This window comes from Phalacrocorax aristotelis, chromosome 8, assembly GCF_949628215.1.
Source record: "Phalacrocorax aristotelis chromosome 8, bGulAri2.1, whole genome shotgun sequence".
In the NCBI taxonomy this organism is placed as follows: domain Eukaryota; kingdom Metazoa; phylum Chordata; class Aves; order Suliformes; family Phalacrocoracidae; genus Phalacrocorax; species Phalacrocorax aristotelis.
In genome coordinates this window covers 15188226-15210693 of record NC_134283.1, presented here as the reverse complement: position 1 = coordinate 15210693, position 22468 = coordinate 15188226, and the positions used below count along the sequence as shown (strand labels likewise).

At 43.1% G+C, this 22468-nt stretch overlaps 1 protein-coding gene across 3 annotated transcripts in view; it reads right to left on the bottom strand.

Moving 5' to 3' along the window:
- GPT2 (glutamic--pyruvic transaminase 2) overlaps nucleotides 1-22468 on the bottom strand; it is a 38571-nt gene that overhangs the window by 4431 nt on the left and 11672 nt on the right. Inside the window, exons 2-10 of one of the 3 annotated variants that reach the window (XM_075101502.1) lie at nucleotides 19414-19503; nucleotides 17808-17916; nucleotides 7399-7532; nucleotides 5136-5379; nucleotides 4315-4394; nucleotides 3616-3752; nucleotides 2751-2925; nucleotides 1808-1963; nucleotides 609-721 (exon numbers count right to left, since the gene is read on the bottom strand). In XM_075101502.1, coding sequence (XP_074957603.1) covers nucleotides 609-721; nucleotides 1808-1963; nucleotides 2751-2925; nucleotides 3616-3752; nucleotides 4315-4394; nucleotides 5136-5379; nucleotides 7399-7532; nucleotides 17808-17916; nucleotides 19414-19503 — 1238 coding nt within the window. The remainder of the gene's footprint in view (nucleotides 1-608; nucleotides 722-1807; nucleotides 1964-2750; nucleotides 2926-3615; nucleotides 3753-4314; nucleotides 4395-5135; nucleotides 5380-7398; nucleotides 7533-17807; nucleotides 17917-19413; nucleotides 19504-22468) is intronic. The other 2 variants (XM_075101503.1, XM_075101504.1) reach the window with 2 other exon arrangements.

The following is a 22468-nucleotide window of genomic DNA, read 5'->3' as shown; positions in this document are numbered from 1 at the left end:
ACCATGTACCAGTACTTATGGGGTAGTTACAAAGAAGATGGAGACTCCCTTTTTTACATGGAGTCACATGGAGAGGACAAGGGGGAATGGACACAAGTTGCTCTTGGGGAGATTCCGATTGGATACCAGAGGGAAATTTTTCACAGTGAGGACAGTCAACCATTGGAATAATCTCCCCAGGGAGGTGGTTGACTCGGCCACGTTGGACACCTTCAAGAGTTATCTGGACAGGGTGCTGGGATATCTTGTTTAGACTCTGCTCTTCTTCGAAAGGTCGGACTAGATGATCCCTGAGGTCCCTTCCAACCTGTGATTCTGTGATTCTGTGATTATTATTGTTTGTATTCCTGGAGAAGGCATTGCAAATGTCAGTGTATAAAAATAGAATAAAACTATGTCAGCAAGCTGTGAAAACACTGTAAAAAGCTGAAGAGCTCATCTAGCAGATCAGGTCTTTGACCTAGCTCTGAGTCCACAGAAAATGTCCAGCAGAAAGTGAGACAACATAAAGCAAAATAAAAATCCTTGTATTTAATCAGAAGAGAAAGTACTAGGATGGTACTTAGCTTATTACAGTTCATGTGATTTTAAACAAACTGAAACTTTACCTGAAATGGTAGCTTCCTTCTCTTTGGCCAAATCCACTTCCAGGTACAACACATATTCCAGTCTCTTCCAGAAGTTTCATGCAATAGAACATATCAGGTGCCATTTTATGAGCCTAAGGCAACAGATATTTTGGAATTATTGAAGTCAAAATATTCCAAATATATAGAATTTCATGATTGCTTTTCCTCCTGAAACCTTATCTTACTTTATTGGATTCGTATTCTATTTACTAAAGAAGATGAAGAACAATTGCTAATGGGAAAGTTTACACTGTGAATTAAATAACGGTACTTAATGGAGGAACAAGGCTGAAGAACCTACACAAAACACTCACTTCAAAAGAAAGGTTTTAGATATTTTTTGTTTTCTCCTTGACTTGCTTGTAACTTTTTCTCAGAAGTCTCAAAGTTGTACTTCTTACAAAGATCTAAGCCACTGACATTTGAGAGGATGAAATAAATTTGAGAGTGGTGTGTTCCAGTTCCGTTGGCAGTTACTATTATTTTCCCTGAATTATCTGCCAACTAGAAAATCCCCTGATATATTACAAAGCAAGTTCTTAAATACGTGCAGTTATAAGCCTAAACAAATAATCAGCTGAAAAACAGCCCTATTTTTGTCCTCAGCTATGTTGATAAAATTCCCTTTAAAAAATGAATATTACACATTAGGTAACAGAGCTCTAGCTTAGAACAAAAAAGACTTGTCATTCAGTAATATAGCTTACTGACGTAAATACAAAAAGGTATTGTACAGAAGTAAAATTTGTAAGGAAACCTCCCTCCCTCTTTCCCACACTTCAGCAAGTGGGCTTCTTTTCAGGGTCCAGCAGCACACTGCCATTCACAATCCTGGTTGCACATGCTGGCCTACCTAACCTGGGCAAGAGCAGCAATTTGGAATTTGCACAGGTCCAGCTACCTGCCCACCCTGTGACTTAATCTATTCAACACTAATGTCCTTGGGTAACTTTCTCAACCTGGAAACCTTACTACTGTGATGAAATTCTCTGTTTTGTTTTCCTCTCTTAAAATAAAGGTCACATTATATTTAAGACCACATGTAGTCAATGAAGTACTGCTTTTGTAACTACATAAGCTTACTCTATCTCTGGAATAAAAATTCATCATTAGAAGTGGCAGGCACAAGTGTGTGAAGGTTAAAATGGATTAAAATGGGTTAAATGGATTGGACTGACCTTTGCTTCCTCAATGGCTTTGGAAGGAATAAAGATCTGTGGGAATGCGTACATAGCTCCTTGAAGTGGATTGCAGTGAATTCCTGGTACCTTGTTAAACATGTCTTCTGTTAGTTTGGCTTTTTTGGCAAGATTTTTCAAAACAGACTCCTTCTCCTGTTTAAAAGGAAGGCGTTCAGTTTCACATATTTGAAGTGGCAATAAAAATGTTAGAGAAAACTATGATGCTTAAAGAAGCCTTCCCTGAACTAAGCACTTTTAGGGCTTTGCTGAGCTATTAGAGGAAATGATGTTCCTAGTTCCAGTCATATTGTTAAAGACATCGGTGCAAAGTGTTGTGGATAGGCAGTAACCTGCAGGAGTCTCTACCTGCATGCCCTCTTCTTACCCACTTCCTTCTGAGCATCTACTCTTGGCTGTTTTTAGACACCATGTTAGCTGAACCTTTGATCTGACTTAATACTGTAATTTCTTAAGCCAGATTCAGTTTAATTTTTACAAGTGAGAAACTAAAAGTATGCTTTAATACAGAATACCATGTTGTTCAGTATATAGAGGCACTGATACCTAAGAACAAGGCTGATTTTATAACTATATTTGAACTTACATTCCTGTTTAGATTTTAGTAAAAGCAAATCTTTAGTAATTCTTTTGTCATGCCAAACACAGGAGAAATGTTGACTTTATCAGCAAGAAAGCTGGCTTGATTATGTCTTCTTAGCTTTTTTTGGCTCCTAAACAAAGGAACCATAAAAGGAATAAGAAATATTCTTAAGGGTAGTCATATTGAGTTATTTTAAAATACCCTACATAGTTCTGTAAATTGGTGATATTACAGGATTGTCCAAGAAGAAAGAAGTCCAGTCTCTGTGCATATTTTGAGTTCACAATACTTAGGATAGGTTTCAGAAATTCACAAAAGAACAAGCATGTTACTGCTGACCTTTGTGAACTGTGAATAAGATTCTTCTCCAGGTACTGGAGGATTCACTACAATATCCATTGCTGCTTGTCCTGAGACTGGAGGACAAAGGCGAACAGAAAGTAGCTTAACAAGCTGTCCTTTAATTTCTGGGTGCAGGTTAATAACCTCCATGTAACCTCCTCTGTAGCCACATCTGTGATTAAAGTGGACAGAAAAGATCAGTTAACCTCAAATGTATAAATACTGGAAAAGCAATGAAAATAGCTGCAGAAGTGGAAAGACAATTAATGGGGATCTTACAATATGTAACATACAGGTTGTTGAAACACCTGCTATGCTGATAATGTTTTTAGATGGAACTCAATGATATGTCATTAAGCCATATCCCATACCTGCAAAATCATGTACATACAGCTTCCCTGTTAGGCAAGTTAATGATTAACTTGGATTGTTTGCTCTTCAGAACAAGAGCATATGGCTGTAGCAGCATTCATTTATTCAGAAAATTCCTTTTATTCCCTTTCTGCCCAAAACAACCAAACCCAAACATTTGTAGTATGAAAGGTCCCAGTGATTCTTGAGTTGTTGCCTTGAATGTTAGAGACTGTATTTTCCTTTATCACAGGTCTGGTTTAGGACTGTAGGATTTCACCTTTGTGGGACTGAGACATTACGTGTCTGAAATAAATACACTTATTTGCTATTTTGAAAACCACTGAGCTAATCTATTACTCTGCACTTTAAATGCTTGTTTTCCTTTTCTTAATAGTTTTTAGTTAAAATTAATAGAAGACAGTGGATTACCTTGAGGTCACTAACATGAAACGGCTGTCCAACCAGATTAATGAGGAAGATGAAATAAAAAAAACTAAAGCAGACTTACTCGCCCATGTATCCCTTAGAGGTGGAGTGAAAAGAGGCCAGCTCAACATTGTTATAGTACTCGGGTCCCATCTCATACAGAATCTTTTTGAAGGAATGAAACTGGCATCCTTCAGAGTACACATTGTCCTGGTAAACCTGAATAGTCAGAAGACATTAATGTGCTCTGTTCCCCTAACTAAGGATAAAAGACGGCCTTTTAGAGAGCCAGATCTGAACTGAAGGAACAGTGGTAACGCTCAAAACTTAAAGCCATTAGAAGACACAAGGTTCTTTGTTAAGTAAGAGTTACTCAAACTATGATACATTTCATCTCAAGTGGCCATAGTTAATAGTTCAGCCTTTGGAAGAGCAGTGAGCTTCTTTGTATAATTTAACCCTTACTTGTATGTTTAAATGTATTTTCCTTGTGTTTCTTTCATTTCAAGTGGTCTGAATATCACACAGGTTTTTAGGTTGTTTCCAGCAAAGTTCTTCCTTGTGTCTCTTTGCTTGTGTCCCCCTGTTCAAATCCAGATCAAGCCACCTCTCATATTAATCCTCTGATATTAAGAATCTTGCATATTTGTTCATGTCTTAATATGATAACAGTGAATCTGTTCCCTGTACTTAAAAAATACCAATACCACACATGGAACAAAATTACACCTCATACTTGTGCTCTTCGGTGTGCTTTTGAGAGAACAGAATATTCCATTACCTCATCAGCCAGAAGAAAAAGTTTCTCTTCCCAGGCAAAGTGTATCACATCTTCAATGCACTTTCTGTTTTGTACCTGTCCTATAGTTTGATTTTTAAAGCAAGAAGAAAGTTAGTAGAGCATATGTATACGAATCTTTTCACCCAGACCTAGTTAGACGACTAGCTTTTCAATAAGATATTCCTCTTTCTCAGAAAAGTGCTATTGAATTTTAGAATTCAAATCACTAAGTGTGAAATTAAGGAATGTTTTTGGAGGAATTATGGTTCAAGGTAACTTAGTCCATCTCAAGCAAAGGAAAAGATATAGTAATCAATAGCTTATTAAGACTACTCTGTGTATAAATGATAATTTGAAATACTCCCACAATGATAGTTAAATAGGAACTAGTTTCTTATAGAATCAACTAAATTCTTCTTAGGGAGGCAGTGGTTGGCACTGAATTCAGAGTGTATCTGTAGTCATTGCCTCTCAGAGGCAAGAGGCTACAGGCCATGTCAGAGACAAGATCTTTCATAAAGACCAAAAGTCACTGAAAGTCATTTCGCAAATCTGCAAAAGTTCAGTGGAAACAGTGGCCCCAAATGGGATCCAGTGAAGTGAACCTGCTCCTACCTCTTCTCCCAAATCCCTGGAGTTCCATGATACTGAAAATAAGTTTCTAAAAGTATGACATACTGTCTTACCTAGAGCACTGATCTCTAGAATTCAGCTTTACATATTTGATATATATTTAGGATTTGCCTGCAATGTCAAATGAATGAAAGAGGGGGGAAAAAATTGGTCTTAAAACCCATCCATTAAACAAAATTGCTATAGACCTGTGGGATTTCCGGGGTTGATGATGCAGAGGACTTTTGGATTGCAATATGCCTTAGCTTCATTCAAGGAACGGCGAAGTTCATTCACATCTAGAGCCCAGCAATTTTCTTCATCCAAATAATAGTTCACCTGGATAGCATCCAGTTCAGATATGACTGCTGAATATAAGGGATATTGTGGTATAGGGATCATCACTCCTGTTCGAGATTTTCCACCTCCAGAGACCAGGATCTTTAATATTGTCTGGGGAGAAAGTAGGAATTAAAAAAAACAAAAAAAAAGATCACACACCAGAATTAACAGTATACTCTAGAATAAGCTACCAATTTCCTTCTTAACAAATCCAGAGTTAATGCAGATTTCTATTCGGGAAGTGTACAGTCATTTTCTCATATCAAAGGGCATTTAGTTGTTTTAAGCGAAGTTACTGACTGAGTGAGGATGGTCTAATTCAGCTTAATGGAATTCCTCTGCATGTCGCAGCTTCTAAAGATCATGTCTGATCAACTGCAAAATTTAGGAAAAACAATCTGAGCAGAAGGCTAGAGGGAAAGCTGGAAACAGGAATATCAGGATCATGATTTTTCTACTGTGCCCAGTTGTAAGAAAGAAACCTCAGCTAGTTGCTGCTTGTTGCCTTCCACTCATTTTATCTCACTAAACACAAATAAAACCAGAAATTAGAACTGGGGCCTGTGGAGATTCTCCTTGGGAGAGATACCTGTTTTAGATTAGGAGCAATTGTGGCCAGGTGGGAACAAAGCTAGAGACTTGCATTATGGTTTCATTGTCAAGTGATAGAAGAGACAAAAACTATGCATGTCTTGAGATGGAAATCTAAAGTATCGTATGTAGTTTATGCCCAGAAGATACAGGCAGAAATGTAATGCTTGCACTAAAGTCAGTCCGGAGGATTTACCTGTGCCCAGCGGCTGTGTGTCCATGTGTGTCTTTGTGTAGGCTTTTTACATGTGAATTAAATCAAAGAGTGCATTTGGTGCAGGAAGTAGGGAGATTTCTTGCCTTTATGATCAAGGGAGAACTCTGAAGTACACGTGCAATCAAAGCAGGCATCCTTATCAACATAGTGTAACATGTTGATAGTGTAACAACAAAAATATCTCTTCAGATATGACAGCGGTATCCTTTAAGTTCCTCATTGGTTCTAGAACAAAATCTGCCTTTCTGTGCCTCTCATCACGTACTAACTCAGCTGCTAAGCTAACATTTTATAAACAACATAATTTTGTACCCACCGCTAGTTTAAAAATACCAAGCATCCAAAATGTATAATCAGGACCAAATGCAAATTTTAAAACTCTTTAACACCCTCTGTCCCCCAAGTTATGGAACAATAGTTGTTTTATCTTTGGAAGTGCCAAATAATAAGACTCATTGTAATTCTGACTTTTCATCACTGGTGAAATCAAATAAGCATGGTACAGGTTTGATATGCTATGCTGCCATTCCTGACAAGCTGCCAGTGTAACACTTGGCATCATAATCTGGAAAGCCAATTCACTAAAGACATCTGGAGAACTGTTCCTGTCAGAACACTGTCGTTCTGATCTCTGCCACTAGATGTAATTAAAAAAAAAATCTTTCACAAACAAGCTATAAAAGTCTGCCTTAATAAAAGCAAAGAACTGCTGGTTGTTATGATATCAGTGAATGTGTCCATGTAAAGGAAAAATCTATTAGAAACAGTTATTCCTATCTTAACTGAGGACCATCTTTGAACTGTGGTTGAAGCCAAAACCTGAAGTTTTCCCAAATAAGCTGGCTATTGAAATAGATCTTTGGGATTTTGACTGGCATTAATCTGCACTAGCAGAGAGTTTACTAGGAAGAAGAGCTGCTGAGTCTTCTCACCTCCAAGGTCATTCCCTCTTCTCTCTGCCACTGATTCATACCCTCTAATCTTCAGTGCTTATATATCTTAACCACCGAGGACACCATTATTTGGTCTGAATCTCCTAAATTTATATATAGGCACCTATGTGGTTTATAATACCTTTACAAAAGGTACAAGTTAATATATATTAGGAGACTTTGTCTCCTAATGTGCCTGTTCCTTAGTTGGCATCTTACATCCACATAATTGGGTGTACTGAATATCAACTCCATGTGACTTCAGTATCTGTTAGGACAAACTCACAGGAGCTTGTGAGACCAGATGTTCAACAGAGATCTGTATTTCCGAAAGTAATTGATAAATTATAGTTTATGTCAAGAAGAGACAGGTTTAATTTTAACACTCACAGCAATACCATCACTTGCCCCAGTGGTAAGATATATATTATCTGGATCTGCAGGAACCCCTCCATCTCTTCTTTCAATATATGAAGCAACATCTTCACGGATGCAATTTATACCTTGACTGGCACTGTAAGATCCTGTGAAAAATAGAGAATGGGATGAGAATTGAGTACAATTAACATCAGATTTTCTGTTTGCCAGCAAAATTCCTGAGCTAGTATTTTATGAAGTAGTTTGTATATATGAGGGCTTTGGATCCCCAGGATTGGTTTGGGGTTTTTTTGTTGTTAGTTTTTTTTTTCCAAGGAGTAGGAAATGGAGCTGGTTTGTTCATACAGCAAAGAAATTCATTTGGAATTAGACAAATATAATAAGTATCACTAAAATACAAATATAATATACTAGATTGGTAAAAAGTAGGATTTGAAGGCTACTTTACAAACTGGGACAGCAATCCCATTTTGACTACCTCCCAGTTGCTTTCTTTATGTTGAAAACCACTTCAAAATGTCAACCAACACCTATTTAAGTAATGGGAACAAGGAACAGAGGCAGCATGTGCAATAGAAAGGAAAATAACTTATTCAAATCCATGACAAAAATAACATTTCTATTTGCAATATGAAAAGAATCTTATACCATTTTCTCTGACAGTCTGAACCCCCCAAAATCCTAAACTGCTTCTTTCTCCCTCCACAGCATCTCCCACAACCACTTTTCAGTTACTTGTAGCAGAAACATCTAGGATCAACCCAGTCTATCTATAAGCCTAATGTGCAGTTTACAGAGCACAACTAATAATCTTATATAAAGGAAGATGGTAGGTGCCTGTGCACATCATTGCTGAGCATGTGCAACAAATAAAGAGTAAAACTAAGCCTAAGCCAAGGTGAGGAATGGATTCAAGCTATGAAGCCTAAGACTGATGGATGGTGAAGTGACAAGTGTACATCTAATTTAGAACACTGTCATGAAGCTGCAGCATCTTTTTTACTTGTTGGGTGGAGTGGAATAATTGTGCCTGACTTAACTCTCATCACTCAGTTATATGCTAGTAGTCTGCCTGATAATACTCTGTGAAAGCATAATTTATAGACAAAGAACCTTTGCAAGTACAGCACAATTGCATGGGACAAAATGTTTTTTCAGGGCACAAAGTTTCCTGATGTCCTGAAGTTTACTTTTACAGGACTAAAAGTTATATTGGGACTGTACATGGGTCTTTGACCACAGCTAGGAAGCTGCTGTTGAAGTAAGAGAACAAACCTAAGCTGTCATTCTGTCTTGTGCTCCTTGAGGGCCGAGTCCCATTCTTCAGTGAATACATAGGGAGGACCTGAATTTAATTTTCAGGTCTTCTACACTTAATTGTACTCAGTTGATAGATTTGACTAGAATGCATCTGTTTGCACTGTGGCTTGCAAATAAATAAACCCAACCCAAAAAGCTGCATGGCCATATATTATATATTTTTATATATAGGAGAGGGGTAAATTTCTCAACTGCCTGGAAAGATATGACAGTTATTCCACTTGCAAAGTGAGTGATGTCAAAGGAATCCCAGTGTATTTGAACACAACAGAGGTTGAGGACATATCTGAGCCTTCATACATGGTCTGGGAGTAGCGGGACTCAATACTGTGAGCAGGATTTTGCCAAATGAACATTCACTGGAAGTGAGATTATTCTAGTTCATATCCAGAGGTCAAGACATTCATACTAAGTTTGCAGTTAATACATTTAAATAGGCCGGTATAGATGTGGGTAAAACGCTTCAAATAGCTTGACCATATGTACTGAAGCTACTTAATATGTTGGATTCACAAATTTTTTGAAAATAACATTTTACAGGAACACAACACAGCACTTAAAGCTACATGGAGGGATCAGTTTTTGACCTTTGCTTTTTCCCAAGAAAGCCAATTTCTCCTTCTCAGCCATGAAGAGAACAGCTGTCAGACTTCCAAGAAAGTGACAGGAGTAGCTTACATTCAGCTGCACATCCACTTGCCTCAGACTGTGTGTTTATGGCATGCTGTACAGAAGTGATGAGCAACTGAGGCCAAGGGAAGGGGCTGATATATGACACTGGAGACAGGGTGGGTAGAGAGAAGGCCTAAACCAGTACAGCAGATCAGTAAGGTCTACAGTGGTTTTATTCCCAGGAATTTAGACAGACAGCTGTTCTTGGTACATATCATATCAGGAAAAAAAATTTAGACTCCAGTTACTTACAGAGCTTCAATTTATCCACTGAAAATAAAAGGGTGTATTCAGAATTATCATCTTATTTGAATATTGCAACTATTTCAGGCCTACTTCCTCAGCATCTACTGAGCTCACGCAAATGACTTGAAATGTGATCTTCTGCTGAAGAGGGGATTTTGTACAGAGTCAACCTATTTCTGAAATACCCTGCAAGGCTGAATTCCTTTCATTTCACTCCAGCATGGGGCCAAAACCCAGCATTCTGAGAACTCTTACCATGTCCTTGAATTTGAAAATCACTGCAAAGAAAGATTGAGGCAAAATTCAAATGTATCCCCGGTAACTCTTACATGACAACTAGTACTGGGTGGGTTAATTGTTCCAAAGTAAGCCAGGAAAGGAATTCATGGAGCTAGAGGAACTTCTCAGTTTTGATAAATGTATTTTTAATGTTCTACATACAGAAACAAAATCAATGCAAAAAAAGTAAAGATAAATACATTCTGTATTAGGCTGTGTTGTTAGGAATAGTCCAAGGCTGAATTACTGCTACATAACCACTCTTCAGGTTTTGTTTATTTTATTAAATTTCACAGCACCTATTCTCAAAATATGCCAGTGCAAATAGGCACTGCAATCACAAAGATTAAGAAATATGCCAGTTACTCAATACATACTCCGAAATGTCACTGTTAGCCTACCTGAAAGAAGGTAATTAAGTGTACCAGATTCTTTGCTGTACCCAGCAGCTGTACGTAACACTATCTGCAGAGCAGAAATTCTAGTGGCATTTCCCAGGTACAAGTAGACAGTATAGTTGCTAGATGATAAAGAATTTGTGTCTTCCATTTCCTCTCTACTGAATATGCAAAGTTTATACTTATTTATGTGCCTATCATATTGTGCTGGTTTTGGCTGAGAAGGGGTTAATTCTCCTCACTGTGGGGGTCGGCTGCCTTTCCAGCTTCCCGCGCTCTGCCGCGTGGCGTGGCAGGGGGGGCTGGGAGGGGCAGGGCCAAGCTGGGGACGGCTGACCCCGACTGGCTAATGGCAGGTTCATTCCATACCATGTGACACCATGACCAGTATATTGGGGGGGGGGGGGGGGGGGGCGGAGGGAAAGGCGGGGCAGTGGCAGCGCGGAGGCGGCGCGGCATCGGGTCGGTGGGCGGCGAGCGGCTGCGGCGCGTGCGGTTTGTTTCGGCGGTTCGTTCCCCCTCTCCCCTCCCTTCCCCCCTCCCCCGGGGCTTTGCGCCTCTCGTTGTTCTCCTTTACATTGCATTTCTATTGTTGTTTCTTTTAATTTTAATTATTAAACTGTTCTTATCCCGAGCGTTACCCTTCTGATTCTCTCCCCCATCTACCGGTGGGGGAGTGAGCGAGCGACTGTGTGGGGCTGAGCTGCCGCTAAACCACGACAGTCTTTTTGGCGCCCAACGTGGGGCTGAAGGGTTGGAGATAACAACAGCTGCTGGTCACAGCACCATGTTGTCCTTTTTGCAGTTGGTGTTAAAAATCGGTGTTGGTTGTTTGAGTCTGCTGTGTTCTGCTGTGATTAGTAATGTTTTGCCTACAAGATTTGTTATACAAACACTCGTTTTCAGCTTTATCTGGTATTTGGCGTTTTTGCTGAAACCCTTACTGTACTTTGGATACCACCTTGTTGAGGCAATTAGCAATTATACCTCCTCCTCTGAGAGATTTTATATGGAGGAAATACAGAATAGTACCTTTGCAACTTTTGTTCTATGATGTCTGTGCCTTTGTTACAACAACGTTTTTGTATCTTGAACATCCTTGGGTGGTTAAAGTGCACTTATTGTTAGTTTTTGGGCATGTTGTTTTGGTTTTGACTAAGCAATTTAAGAATATCACCCAGAAATCTGCCCCGAGGCTTGATAGTTACGAGTGGCAGGGCATGTGGGATAGCATGGGCAAATACCTAGGGCAGTGGGCACCCCCAGTGTTTTGGAGTTTCACCCCTGAACAAGTGCAGAATCCTAAAAAACTAGTAGAATATTTGGAGAAAGTATGTTGTTACGCTTGGAACTCCAGAGAGACACAGATAACTGCAACATGCTGGGGTCTGGCCCATGCATACCGAGCCCTGCTCAACAGTATTCAGTGCCCCCAGGGGGAAGAGATTGTCTCTGGATTGAAATGTAAAGTGACTGGCACTGTAGACAATCCAGCCCTGACAACAGGCACTGCAGCCACTCAAACCCCCACAACAACTACCGGAGCTAGCTCAGAAAATAAACCCGTACCAGTATCAGTTGCCCCCATACACAAGACGAAATATTGGAAGCGGACATCAACTCGTTTAGAACAGGATGATGAAGAACCAGGGCCATCGCGGGGAGAGGAGGGAGAAGTCATAAATGAAATAGAGACCACCCGATCCCTGTCCTTAAGTGAGTTGCGAGATATGCGAAAAGATTATAGCCGTCGTTCAGGTGAGCACATTGTGACCTGGCAGCTCCGATGCTGGGATAATGGGGCCAGTAGCCTGGAACTAGAGGGAAAAGAAGCCAAACAATTGGGATCCCTTTCTGGGGAAGGGGGCGTTGACAAAGCAATTGGAAAAAAAACACAAGCCCTCAGCCTCTGGAGGCGACTCCTGTCCAGAGTAAAGGAAAGGTATCCCTTTAAAGAACATGTTACATATCGCCCAGGAAAATGGACAGCTATAGAGAAAGGCATCCAGTATCTCAGGGAATTAGCTGTGTTTGAGGTGATCTATGGTGACCTAGACGATCAACGGTCATCCAAAGATCCAGATGAAGCCGAGTGCACACGACCCATGTGGCGGAAGTTTGTACGGAGCGCACCATCTTCGCATGCAAACTCATTGGCAGTGATGTCCTGGAAAGATGACGAGACACCAACGGTGGCAGAGGTGATAGATAGACTCCGGGATTACGACACAAATATCTCTTCCTCGCTTGTCTCTGCTGTGGAGAAACTATCCTGAGAGGTCCAGCAACTCAAAGAAGATCTGTCCTACTCCCCACATCGACAGAGCAGTGTCTCAGCTGTTAGGAATAAGCGTCCTTTGGCTCAAAGAAGGGGATACAAACCACAGGCCACCCTATGGTTCTACCTGCGTGACCATGAGAGGACATGATGAGGTGGGATGGCAAGCCTACTTCAACCCTACAGGCACGAGTACATGAACTGCAAGGAAGAACAGTCACTCAGGGAGGCTCTTCCAGGAAAGCTGCTGCTCCAGTTTCCAGTGAGCAAGTCCCCAGACAGACGAGTAGAAGCGCAGATTTTATTTCTAAGTGTAATAGAGGGACTCCTGATTCACATTTACAGGAAGTGAGTTGTGACTGCCATGATCAGGACTAGAGGGGCCCTGCCTCCAGCCGGGTGGAGGAAAGGGATAACCGGGCCTACTGGACTGTGTGGATCCGATGGCCTGGCACGTCCGACCCACAGGAGTATAATGCTTTAGTGGACACCGGTGCACAGGGCACCTTAATGCCATCAAACTATATAGGGGCAGAACCCATCAGCATTGCTGGAGTGACAGGGGGATCCCAAGAGCTAACTGTATTGGAGGCCGAAGTCAGCCTAACTGGCAATGAGTGGCAGAAGCACCCCATTGTGACTGGCCCAGAGGCTCCGTGCATCCTTGGCATAGACTACCTCAGGAGAGGGTATTTCAAGGACCCAAAAGTTTACAAGTGGGCTTTTGGTGTAGCTGCCTTGGAGACGGAGGAGACTGAACAGCTGCCTACCTTGCCTGGTCTCTCGAAGGACCCTTCTATTGTGGGATTGCTGAAGGTCAAAGAACAACAGGTGCCAATCGCCACCACAACAGTGCACCGGCGGCAATATCGCACCAACAGAGACTCTCTGATGCCCATCCATAAACTCATTCACCAACTGAGGAGCCAAGGAGTCATCAGTAAGACCCACTCACCCTTTAACAGTCCCATATGGCCAGTGTGGAAGTCTAATGGAGAGTGGAGACTAACAGTAGACTATCGTGGCCTGAATGAAGTCACTCCACCGTTGAGTGCTGCTGTGCCAGACATACTAGAACTTCAATACGAACTGGAGTCAAAGGCGGCCAAGTGGTATGCCACAATTGATATCGCTAATGCATTCTTCTCAATCCCTCTGGCAGCAGAGTGCAGGCCACAGTTTGCTTTCACATGGAGGGGCGTCCAGTACACCTGGAATCGACTGCCCCAGGGGTGGAAACACAGTCCTACCATTTGCCATGGACTGATTCAGACTGTACTGGAACAGGGAGAAGCTCCAGAACACCTTCAATACATTGATGACATCATTGTGTGGGGCAACACAGCGGAAGAAGTTTTTGAGAAAGGAGAGAAAATAGTCCAAATCCTTCTGAAAGCTGGTTTTGCCATAAAACAAAGTAAAGTAAAGGGACCCGCGCAAGAGATCCAGTTCTTAGGAATCAAATGGCAAGATGGTCGTCGTCAGATTCCAGTGGATGTGATCAACAAGATAGCAGCCACGTCTCCACCAACTAGCAAAAAGGAAACACAAGCTTTCTTGGGCGTTGTGGGTTTTTGGAGAATGCATATTCCAAATTACAATCTGATCATGAGCCCTCTCTATCAAGTGACCCGGAAAAAGAATTACTTCAAATGGGGCCCTGAGCAACGACAAGCCTTTGAACAGATTAAACGAGAAATAGTCCATGCAGTAGCTCTTGGGCCAGTCCGGGCAGGACAAGATGTAAAAAATGTGCTCTACACCGCAGCCGGGGAGAATGGCCCTACCTGGAGCCTCTGGCAGAAAGCACATGGGGAGACCCGGGGTCGACCCCTAGGGTTTTGGAGTCGGGGATACAGAGGGTCCAAAGCCCGCTATATTCCAACTGAAAAAGAGATATTGGCAGCATATGAAGGGGTCCGAGCTGCTTCAGAAGTGGTTGGTACTGAAGCACAGTTGCTCCTGGCACCCCGACTGCCAGTGCTGGGCTGGATGTTCAAAGGAAACATCCCCTCTACACACCATGCAACTGATGCTACGTGGAGTAAATGGTTGCACTGATCACCCAGCGGGCTCGAGTAGGAAACCCCAGTCGCCCAGGAATCTTGGAAGTGATTATGGACTGGCCAGAAGGCAAAGATTTTGGATTATCACCAGAGGAGGAGGTGACGACACGTGCTGAAGAAGCCCCACTGTATAACAAACTGCCAGAAGATGAGAAGCAGTGTGCCCTGTTCACTGATGGGTCCTGTCGCCTTGTGGGAAAGCACCGGAGATGGAAGGCTGCTGTATGGAGTCCTACACGACAAGTAGCAGAAACTGCTGAAGGAGAAGGTGAATCGAGCCAGTTTGCAGAGGTAAAGGCCATCCAGCTGGCCTTAGACATTGCTGAATGGGAAAAGTGGCCAGTGCTCTATCTCTATACTGACTCCTGGATGGTGGCAGATGCCTTGTGGGGCTGGCTGCAGCAATGGAAGCAAAGCAACTGGCAGCACAGAGGCAAACCCATCTGGGCTGCCACATTGTGGCAAGATATTGCTGCCTGGGTAGAGAAACTGGTTGTAAAGGTACGGCATGTGGATGATCACGTCCCCAAGAGTCGGGCCACTGAAGAACAGCAAAACAACCAGCAGGTAGATCAGGCTGCCAAGAGTGAAGTGGCTGAGGTGCATCTGGACTGGCAGCATAAGGGTGAACTATTTCTAGCTCGGTGGGCCCATGACACCTCAGGCCATCAAGGGAGAGATGCAACATACAGGTGGGCTCGTGATCGAGGGGTGGACTTGAGCATGGATGTTATTGCACGGGCTATCCATGAATGTGAAACATGTGCTTCAATCAATCAAGCAAAGCAGGTAAAGCCCCTGTGGTACAGGGGACGATGGCTGAAATATAAATACGGGGAGGCCTGGCAAATTGACTATATCACACTCCCACAGACCCGCCAAGGCAAGCGCCATGTGCTTACAATGGTAGAAATGACGACTGGCTGGCTGGAAACATATCCTGTCCCCCACGCCACTGCCCGGAACACTATCCTGGGTCTTGAGAAACAAGTCCTGTGGCGACATGGCACCCCAGAGAGAATTGAGTCAGACAACGGGACTCATTTCCGAAATAGCCTCATAGACACCTGGGCCAAAGAGCACGGCATTGAGTGGGTGTATCACATCCCCTATCACACACCAGCCTCTGGGAAAATTGAACGGTACAATGGACTGTTAAAAACTACACTGAGAGCAATGGGGGGTGGAACATTCAAGCACTGGGATACACATTTAGCAAAAGCCACGTGGTTAGTCAACACGAGGGGATCTGCCAACTGAGCTGGCCCTGCCCAGTCAGAAATCCTACATACTGTGGAAGGGGATAGAGTCCCTGTAGTGCACACAAAAAGTATGCTGGGCAAAACAGTCTGGGTTCTTCCTGCCTCAGGCAAAGGCAAACCCATTCGTGGGATTGCTTTTGCTCGAGGACCTGGGTGCACTTGGTGGGTGATGTGGGAGGATGGAGAAATCCGATGTGTGCCTCAAGGGGATTTGATTTTGGGTGAAAACACCCAATGAACTGAATGGCACAATGTGACTGCTATATAATACTGTGTGTCACCTCTGTGTTGTATCAATGATATCAGAGTACGAGCCTCCCAACCCATGGAAGATCAACTATGAAACAAGCCGTGCAGCAGTGATGGAATGATGACTGACTCGGTATGCAGCAACCCACCGCCACGCACCATCTCTCCCACCCAGAAAGACTGATACAACAGATGGAGCCCAGAGTCATGGACTGGGTGAACTCAATGGACATTTTAATGGACATTTTACAGGGAAGGTCCATGAACTAAGGGAATGATGTCTGTATATTATGTTAAAGGATGGGAAGGGGAGGGGAGGTGGTTGGTACGGTTGTATTGCATCATATGGGACCTGGGTATGGTGTAAATGGTCTGGAATAAGGGGTGGAGAATGTGCTGGTTTTGGCTGAGAAGGGGTTAATTCTCCTCACTGTGGGGGTCGGCTACCTTTCCAGCTTCCCGCGCTCTGCGGCGTGGCGTGGCGGGGGGGGCTGGGAGGGGCAGGGCCATGGTGGGGACGGCTGACCCCGACTGGCCAATGGCAGGTTCATTCCATACCATGTGACACCATGACCAATATATTGGGGGGGGGGGGGGCAGTGGCAGCGCGGAGGCGGCGCGGCATCGGGTCGGTGGGCGGCGAGCGGCTGCGGCGCGTGCGGTTTGTTTCGGCGGTTCGTTCCCCCTCTCCCCTCCCTTCCCCCCTCCCCCGGGGCTTTGCGCCTCTCGTTGTTCTCCTTTACATTGCATTTCTATTGTTGTTTCTTTTAATTTTAATTATTAAACTGTTCTTATCCCGAGCGTTACCCTTCTGATTCTCTCCCCCATCTACCGGTGGGGGAGTGAGCGAGCGACTGTGTGGGGCTGAGCTGCCGCTAAACCACGACACATATGTATACTCTTGCAGGAACAGTGGTTGAAGAACAGAGTTCTTTAGTTCTTTCAAGGGTTATTTTACCTTGGAGAAATAGGGCTTTGACATCTTTAGTTAAAACTATCTCAGCTAAGTAAAAAGCTACCTCCTTTCAGCTGTATAGCTTTCCCTTTGCAAAGCATTATCGCCTTGGTACCTGGGTTTCTGATATCCCAGTTCATACCCTGCAAACATATTTGGACTGATGGTTTCAAAATTAAGACACAGAACTGTGAACTGGATCAGATGAGATGGACAGACATTGTTTGTTGATACCATCATTACAGGGGCAGTAGACTCCTTGGCAGAGAAACATCTAGAGATTATAAAATTGTAAACAATCCCACCTAGATTTAGCAGGAGACATAGCTGTCAGAGCTCAGGATTAACAGATGTCATAAGAATAGTAACAAAGCTTCACTACTACCCTCTACCACTTACTTTTCTAATGCAAAAAAGCTCAGCGTTCTGTTTAGGGTTATGCCTAGGTGTTGTTGTGGTGAGGGCTGCCTCACTGTGTAATCCTCATCTTGTCCTGTTCTGCGACAAGTCTCATCAAAAATTTGCACTTTGTCCGTAGGCAACACTGTCAACTCTCCCCCTACCATTTTGCCCTAGGCCATCTCCCATTTGACTTGTAATGATATAAAACACAATTAAGAAATTTCAGCACTGCAGATACTGAAACTACCTTTGTTGATTGTAATACCAACATGAGCAACTGAAACAGACGCTTACCTAAGCTGTTTCCTCCACAACCCTGCAAGATCCGTCTGGCTCTCTTTTTGGCATCTTCTGGAAAACTTGGGCCATCCAACAGGTTTGGGTATGTACACAGTGCCACCACCTAGAGTGCCAAGAAAAGGTAAATCGGCCACTTCTCAATGGTTATTTTAAGTTGGTAATACTACTGTTAACTTTCCTTGGAAATGAAGATCACAAATACCAGCTAATTTAAAACAAAGGTTATTGAGGAAGTTTGCAGTGTTTTTTTTAAGGATAGTGCTTACAGAAGTGAAGAAATCTTATGAGGTTCCAAGTTCTGCTGAGAAAAACAGTTATAGAATTATTAACTATTTGTATTACAGACAGTGAAGATTAGGGTCCGAATGAGCTATGCATAGTGCAAACAGTAAAACACAGTTAATTATTTGTATGTTATCTCTAAACAGCTCTATCCTCCCCTCTTTGCGTATTACTAACCCACTTTATTGACAAGAAATCAAGAGTTTAAATATGGAGCAGAACTGAGAAATATGATAAAATTTTGAAGTCCCAGTTTCATGTTCTAATAATCCTTCCCAAAAATAACTTACAGTTATTACTAATTTGAATTTCTGGGAAATATTTAATTTAAAAAGAAGTGGTGATATAGAACATAGTAAAAGTAGAAACATGACCTAGCAGAATTAAGTTTATGAAGGAATGTAAGACAAAAAGAATCTAGAGGTCTTGCTTGAGATCAGCTTAATTTGTTCCAGTCTCTCTCTCCTTTTTATGCTTACATGGTGTAATATCGATAGGCTATTGTCATCTTGTGGGACCATGACTAAAGAATTAATCCATGTGTGCACACAGTCGTGGGGAGAAAGAGTTTCCTGTTTACCCACTATTTTCTTTAATAACATTGTATCTGAATAATTTGTAAGAAGCTCTGGAATTCCTAGTTTGCTTACAGTTTGCTGTGTAGCTCGATTCTATAATCTTATCATCTGGACCCCCAGTTTGATATGGCTTCAGTTTGTCCTGGAACTCTCTGAATTTACATTATTATAGACTGCGGATTTTACATGTGTGTGTAATTGATGCTCAGTAAATAGTGTAACACTAGTTTTAAACTTTGCCTGTGTTTTAGGAATAATACACAAATGCGATTCTGTAGTAGTCTTTCCTAAAAGTTAACCTACCTATTAGCTTGCCCAGAGGTAAAATGTGCAAAATCAGCAATAGTACAACTAGTTGCACCCAACTGTGTGCAGATTTAAAGTATACTGTCAGATGAAGAAAGGCATTTGCTTTTTTCTTTGAAGCCAAACACTTTCTTTTTTGAAGTGCATTATTGATAATGGATTTGATGAATGATAACAGGAGAAGTGGCAGGAGAAAGTATGGATGGGGAATGATCTGAAAGTAAGGAAAGCTACTGTGTTGAGAGAGGACGCTCAGCAAGCAAGGTATAGGAGTTTGTCCCAGAAATCAAAATTTGTAATTCGTTACAAAAGAATTATTTTAAGTCTAAGTGCATCTAGGGAATCATTTATACTAATACACACATCAGATAGATTTTAAGGCGTTCTTGGTAATCTAATAAAAGATCAAGAACAATATTTTATAATATTCTTACCTGACGAAGGAAGGTGATTGGCCTCTGTCCCATGGCATGTGCATCTCCAATGTTGGCTTTAATTACTTCAGTAAAAGGTTTTTTGATTCCCTAAGAAGAGATGATTCACAATGTATTGTTAGGGCTGAAGTAGATAATAAAAAAATCCTCTTTTTTGGTATCTTTCATACAGCTGTAACTAAACAGTGCCTAATCTTGGAACAGAGTGTTTAACGTAAAGCTTAATACATTTCTTATAGGATACTGCCAGTAAATCTTAAATGCTTTACAGAAATTATGCTGACTGTGACACATTTTTAAATGATAGGCTGGCTTTTTTTTTTCTGCTAGATACAAGTAAGAGATTCCTGGGTTAGAGATATCACTAGGAAACTTCCTAGTCTGGTATGGCCCTCAGACTACTACCCATTACTGCTCTTCCATGTGGATGGTGATGAAGTTGCAGTACATAGCCCAAGGGTGATTAAAAGAGACTGCAGGGCCTTGGGACAGTTAGTGAGGGAATCTGGGGCACAGGTTATCTTCTCCCTCCTTCTGGTTGTGGGCAGCGATGTTGAAAGGAACAGGCAGACTCAATCTATCAACATATGGCTCCATGGCTGGTGTCACCGACACAACTTTGGGGTTTTTGACAATGGGATGGCCTACACACACCGGGATTGCTGGCGTCTATGGAGAGCTACCTTTCACAAAGGGGAAACAGTGTCCTTGCTCAGGAGCTTGCAGGACTCATTGAGAGGGCTTTAAACTAGAGGCGAAAGGAGAGGGGGAACATATCAGGCTTGCCTGTGACAAGCTGTGGGATGACACACAATAGTTAAAGGGATGGGCTGCTATTATGAGCCCTCAACCTATTGCCCACGGGTGTGCTGGGGACACTGCAGCACAGTCGAAGACTTGACGAGATGAGCTGGGGGCTCCTGAGATAGTAGGAGCCGACAAGGAAACTCCCATGAAACACCTCAAGGGAACTAAGGGGTGTTTCACTAAGAAGGAGACATGGTCCACAGCCTGGATGAAATGCCTCTACACTAACACACACAGCATTGGAAACTAACAGGAGGAATTGGAAGCTACTGTGCTGCCTGCCAGCTACTGACCTGAATGCCATTACTGAAACTTGGTGGGACAAATCCCATTACTGGAATGTGGCTATCGATGGCTACAGGCTGTTCAGAAGAGACAGGCGAGGAAGGAGGGGCAGAGGTGTTCTCTCTACATCAAGAGATCATTACAGCATGAAGAGCTGTCCCTGAAGAATAACCACGAGCAGGTCGAAAGCTTATGGCTAAGAACCAGAGACAGAGGCAACAAAGGGAACCTTGTGGTTGGTGTCTACTACAGGCTGCCTGATCAAGGGGAGCATACTGACAAAGCCTTCTTCCTCCAACTTGAGGAGACTTTGTGCTTGCAGGCTCTTGTCCTACTGGGGGAATTCAACCACCCCAACATCTGCTGGAAAAGTAGCACAGAGAGCTGTAGGTAATCCAGGAGATTCCTAGAATGCGTTGAGGATAACTTCTTGAGCCAGGTAATAGACAGCCCTACCCACGGGGATGCAGTACTAGACCTGATAGTCACCAATGCAAGTGAGCTCATCAGTGACATCAAGACTGGAGGCAGCCTGGGCTGCAGTGATCATGTGTTGGTGGAGTTCATACTCCTGAGGGATACAGGAAAAGTGAGGAGTATAGTCAGGACCCTAAATTTTAGGAAAGCAGCCTTCTTCAAGGAGTTAGTCTGCAGGGACTAACTGGAAAATGGTCTGGGAAATGATCCTCAGGGACAAGGGAACAGAAGAGAGCTGGCAGATCTTTAAGGACGCATTCCATACAGCACAAGAGCTCTCAGTTCCCAGGTGTAAGAATCAGGCAAGGAAGGGAAGACACTAGCATGGCTGTGCCGAGACATGCTGGCCAAACTAAAGAGCAAGAGGGACCTGCACAGGCAGTGGAAGCAGGGACAGGTGTCCTGGGAAGAGCACAGGGATGCTGACTGGTTGTGTGGGATAGGGTCAGGAGGGCCAAGATACGGCTGGAGCTGAATTTTTCAAGGGATGCAAAGAATAACAAGAAAGGGAAGTCAAAGAAAGTGTGCCCCCCACCCCGATGAACAAGAATGGTGGCCTAGTATCAGCAGACAAGGAGAAGGCTGAGGTACTCAACAACTTTTTTGCCTCAGTCTTCACTGGTAACCTCTCTCCTCACCCCTCCCAAGCTGATGGACTGCAGGATGGAGACCAGGGGGATAAAGCCCCTCCCACTGTCAGGGAAGATCAGGTTTGTGACTGCCTGAGAAACCTAGATATACACAAGTCTATGGCACCTGAAGAGATGCATCCCAGGGTCCTGAGGGAATTGGCTGATGTAGTTGCCAAGCCACTCCATGATATTTGAAAAGTCATGGCAGTCAGGTGAAGTCCCTGGGGACTGTAAGAAGGGAAACATTGTGCCCATCTTTAAAAAGGGTAGAAAGGAGGACCTGGGGAACTACTGTCCTCTCAGCCTCACTTCTGTGCCGGGGAAGATCATGGAACAGATCCTCCTAGAAGCTATGCTAAGGCATGTGGAGGACAGGGAGGTGATTTGAGGCAGCCAGCATGGCTTCACCAAGGGCAAGTCCTGCCTGACCAACCTAGTAGCCTTTTATGATGGAGTGACTACATCGGTGGGCAAGGGAAGAACTATGGATGCTATCTATCTGGACTTCTGTAAGGCCTTTGACAAGGTCCCCGCCAGCATCCTTTTCTCTAAATTGGGGATACGGATTTGATGGGGGGAACCGTTCAGTGGAGAAGGAATTGGCTGGATGGTCCCATCCAGATGGTAGTGGTCAGTGGCTCAATGTCCAGATGGAGACTGGTGATGAGTGGTGTCCCTCAAGGCTCCATACTGGGACCAGTACTGTTTAATATCTTCATCAGAGACATAGACAGTGGGATCGAGTCCACCCTCAGCAAGTTTGCAGGTCACTCCAAGGTGAGCAGTACAGTTGACATGCCAGAAGGATGGGATGTCATCCAAAGAGACTTGGACAAGCTGGTAAGGTGGGCCTG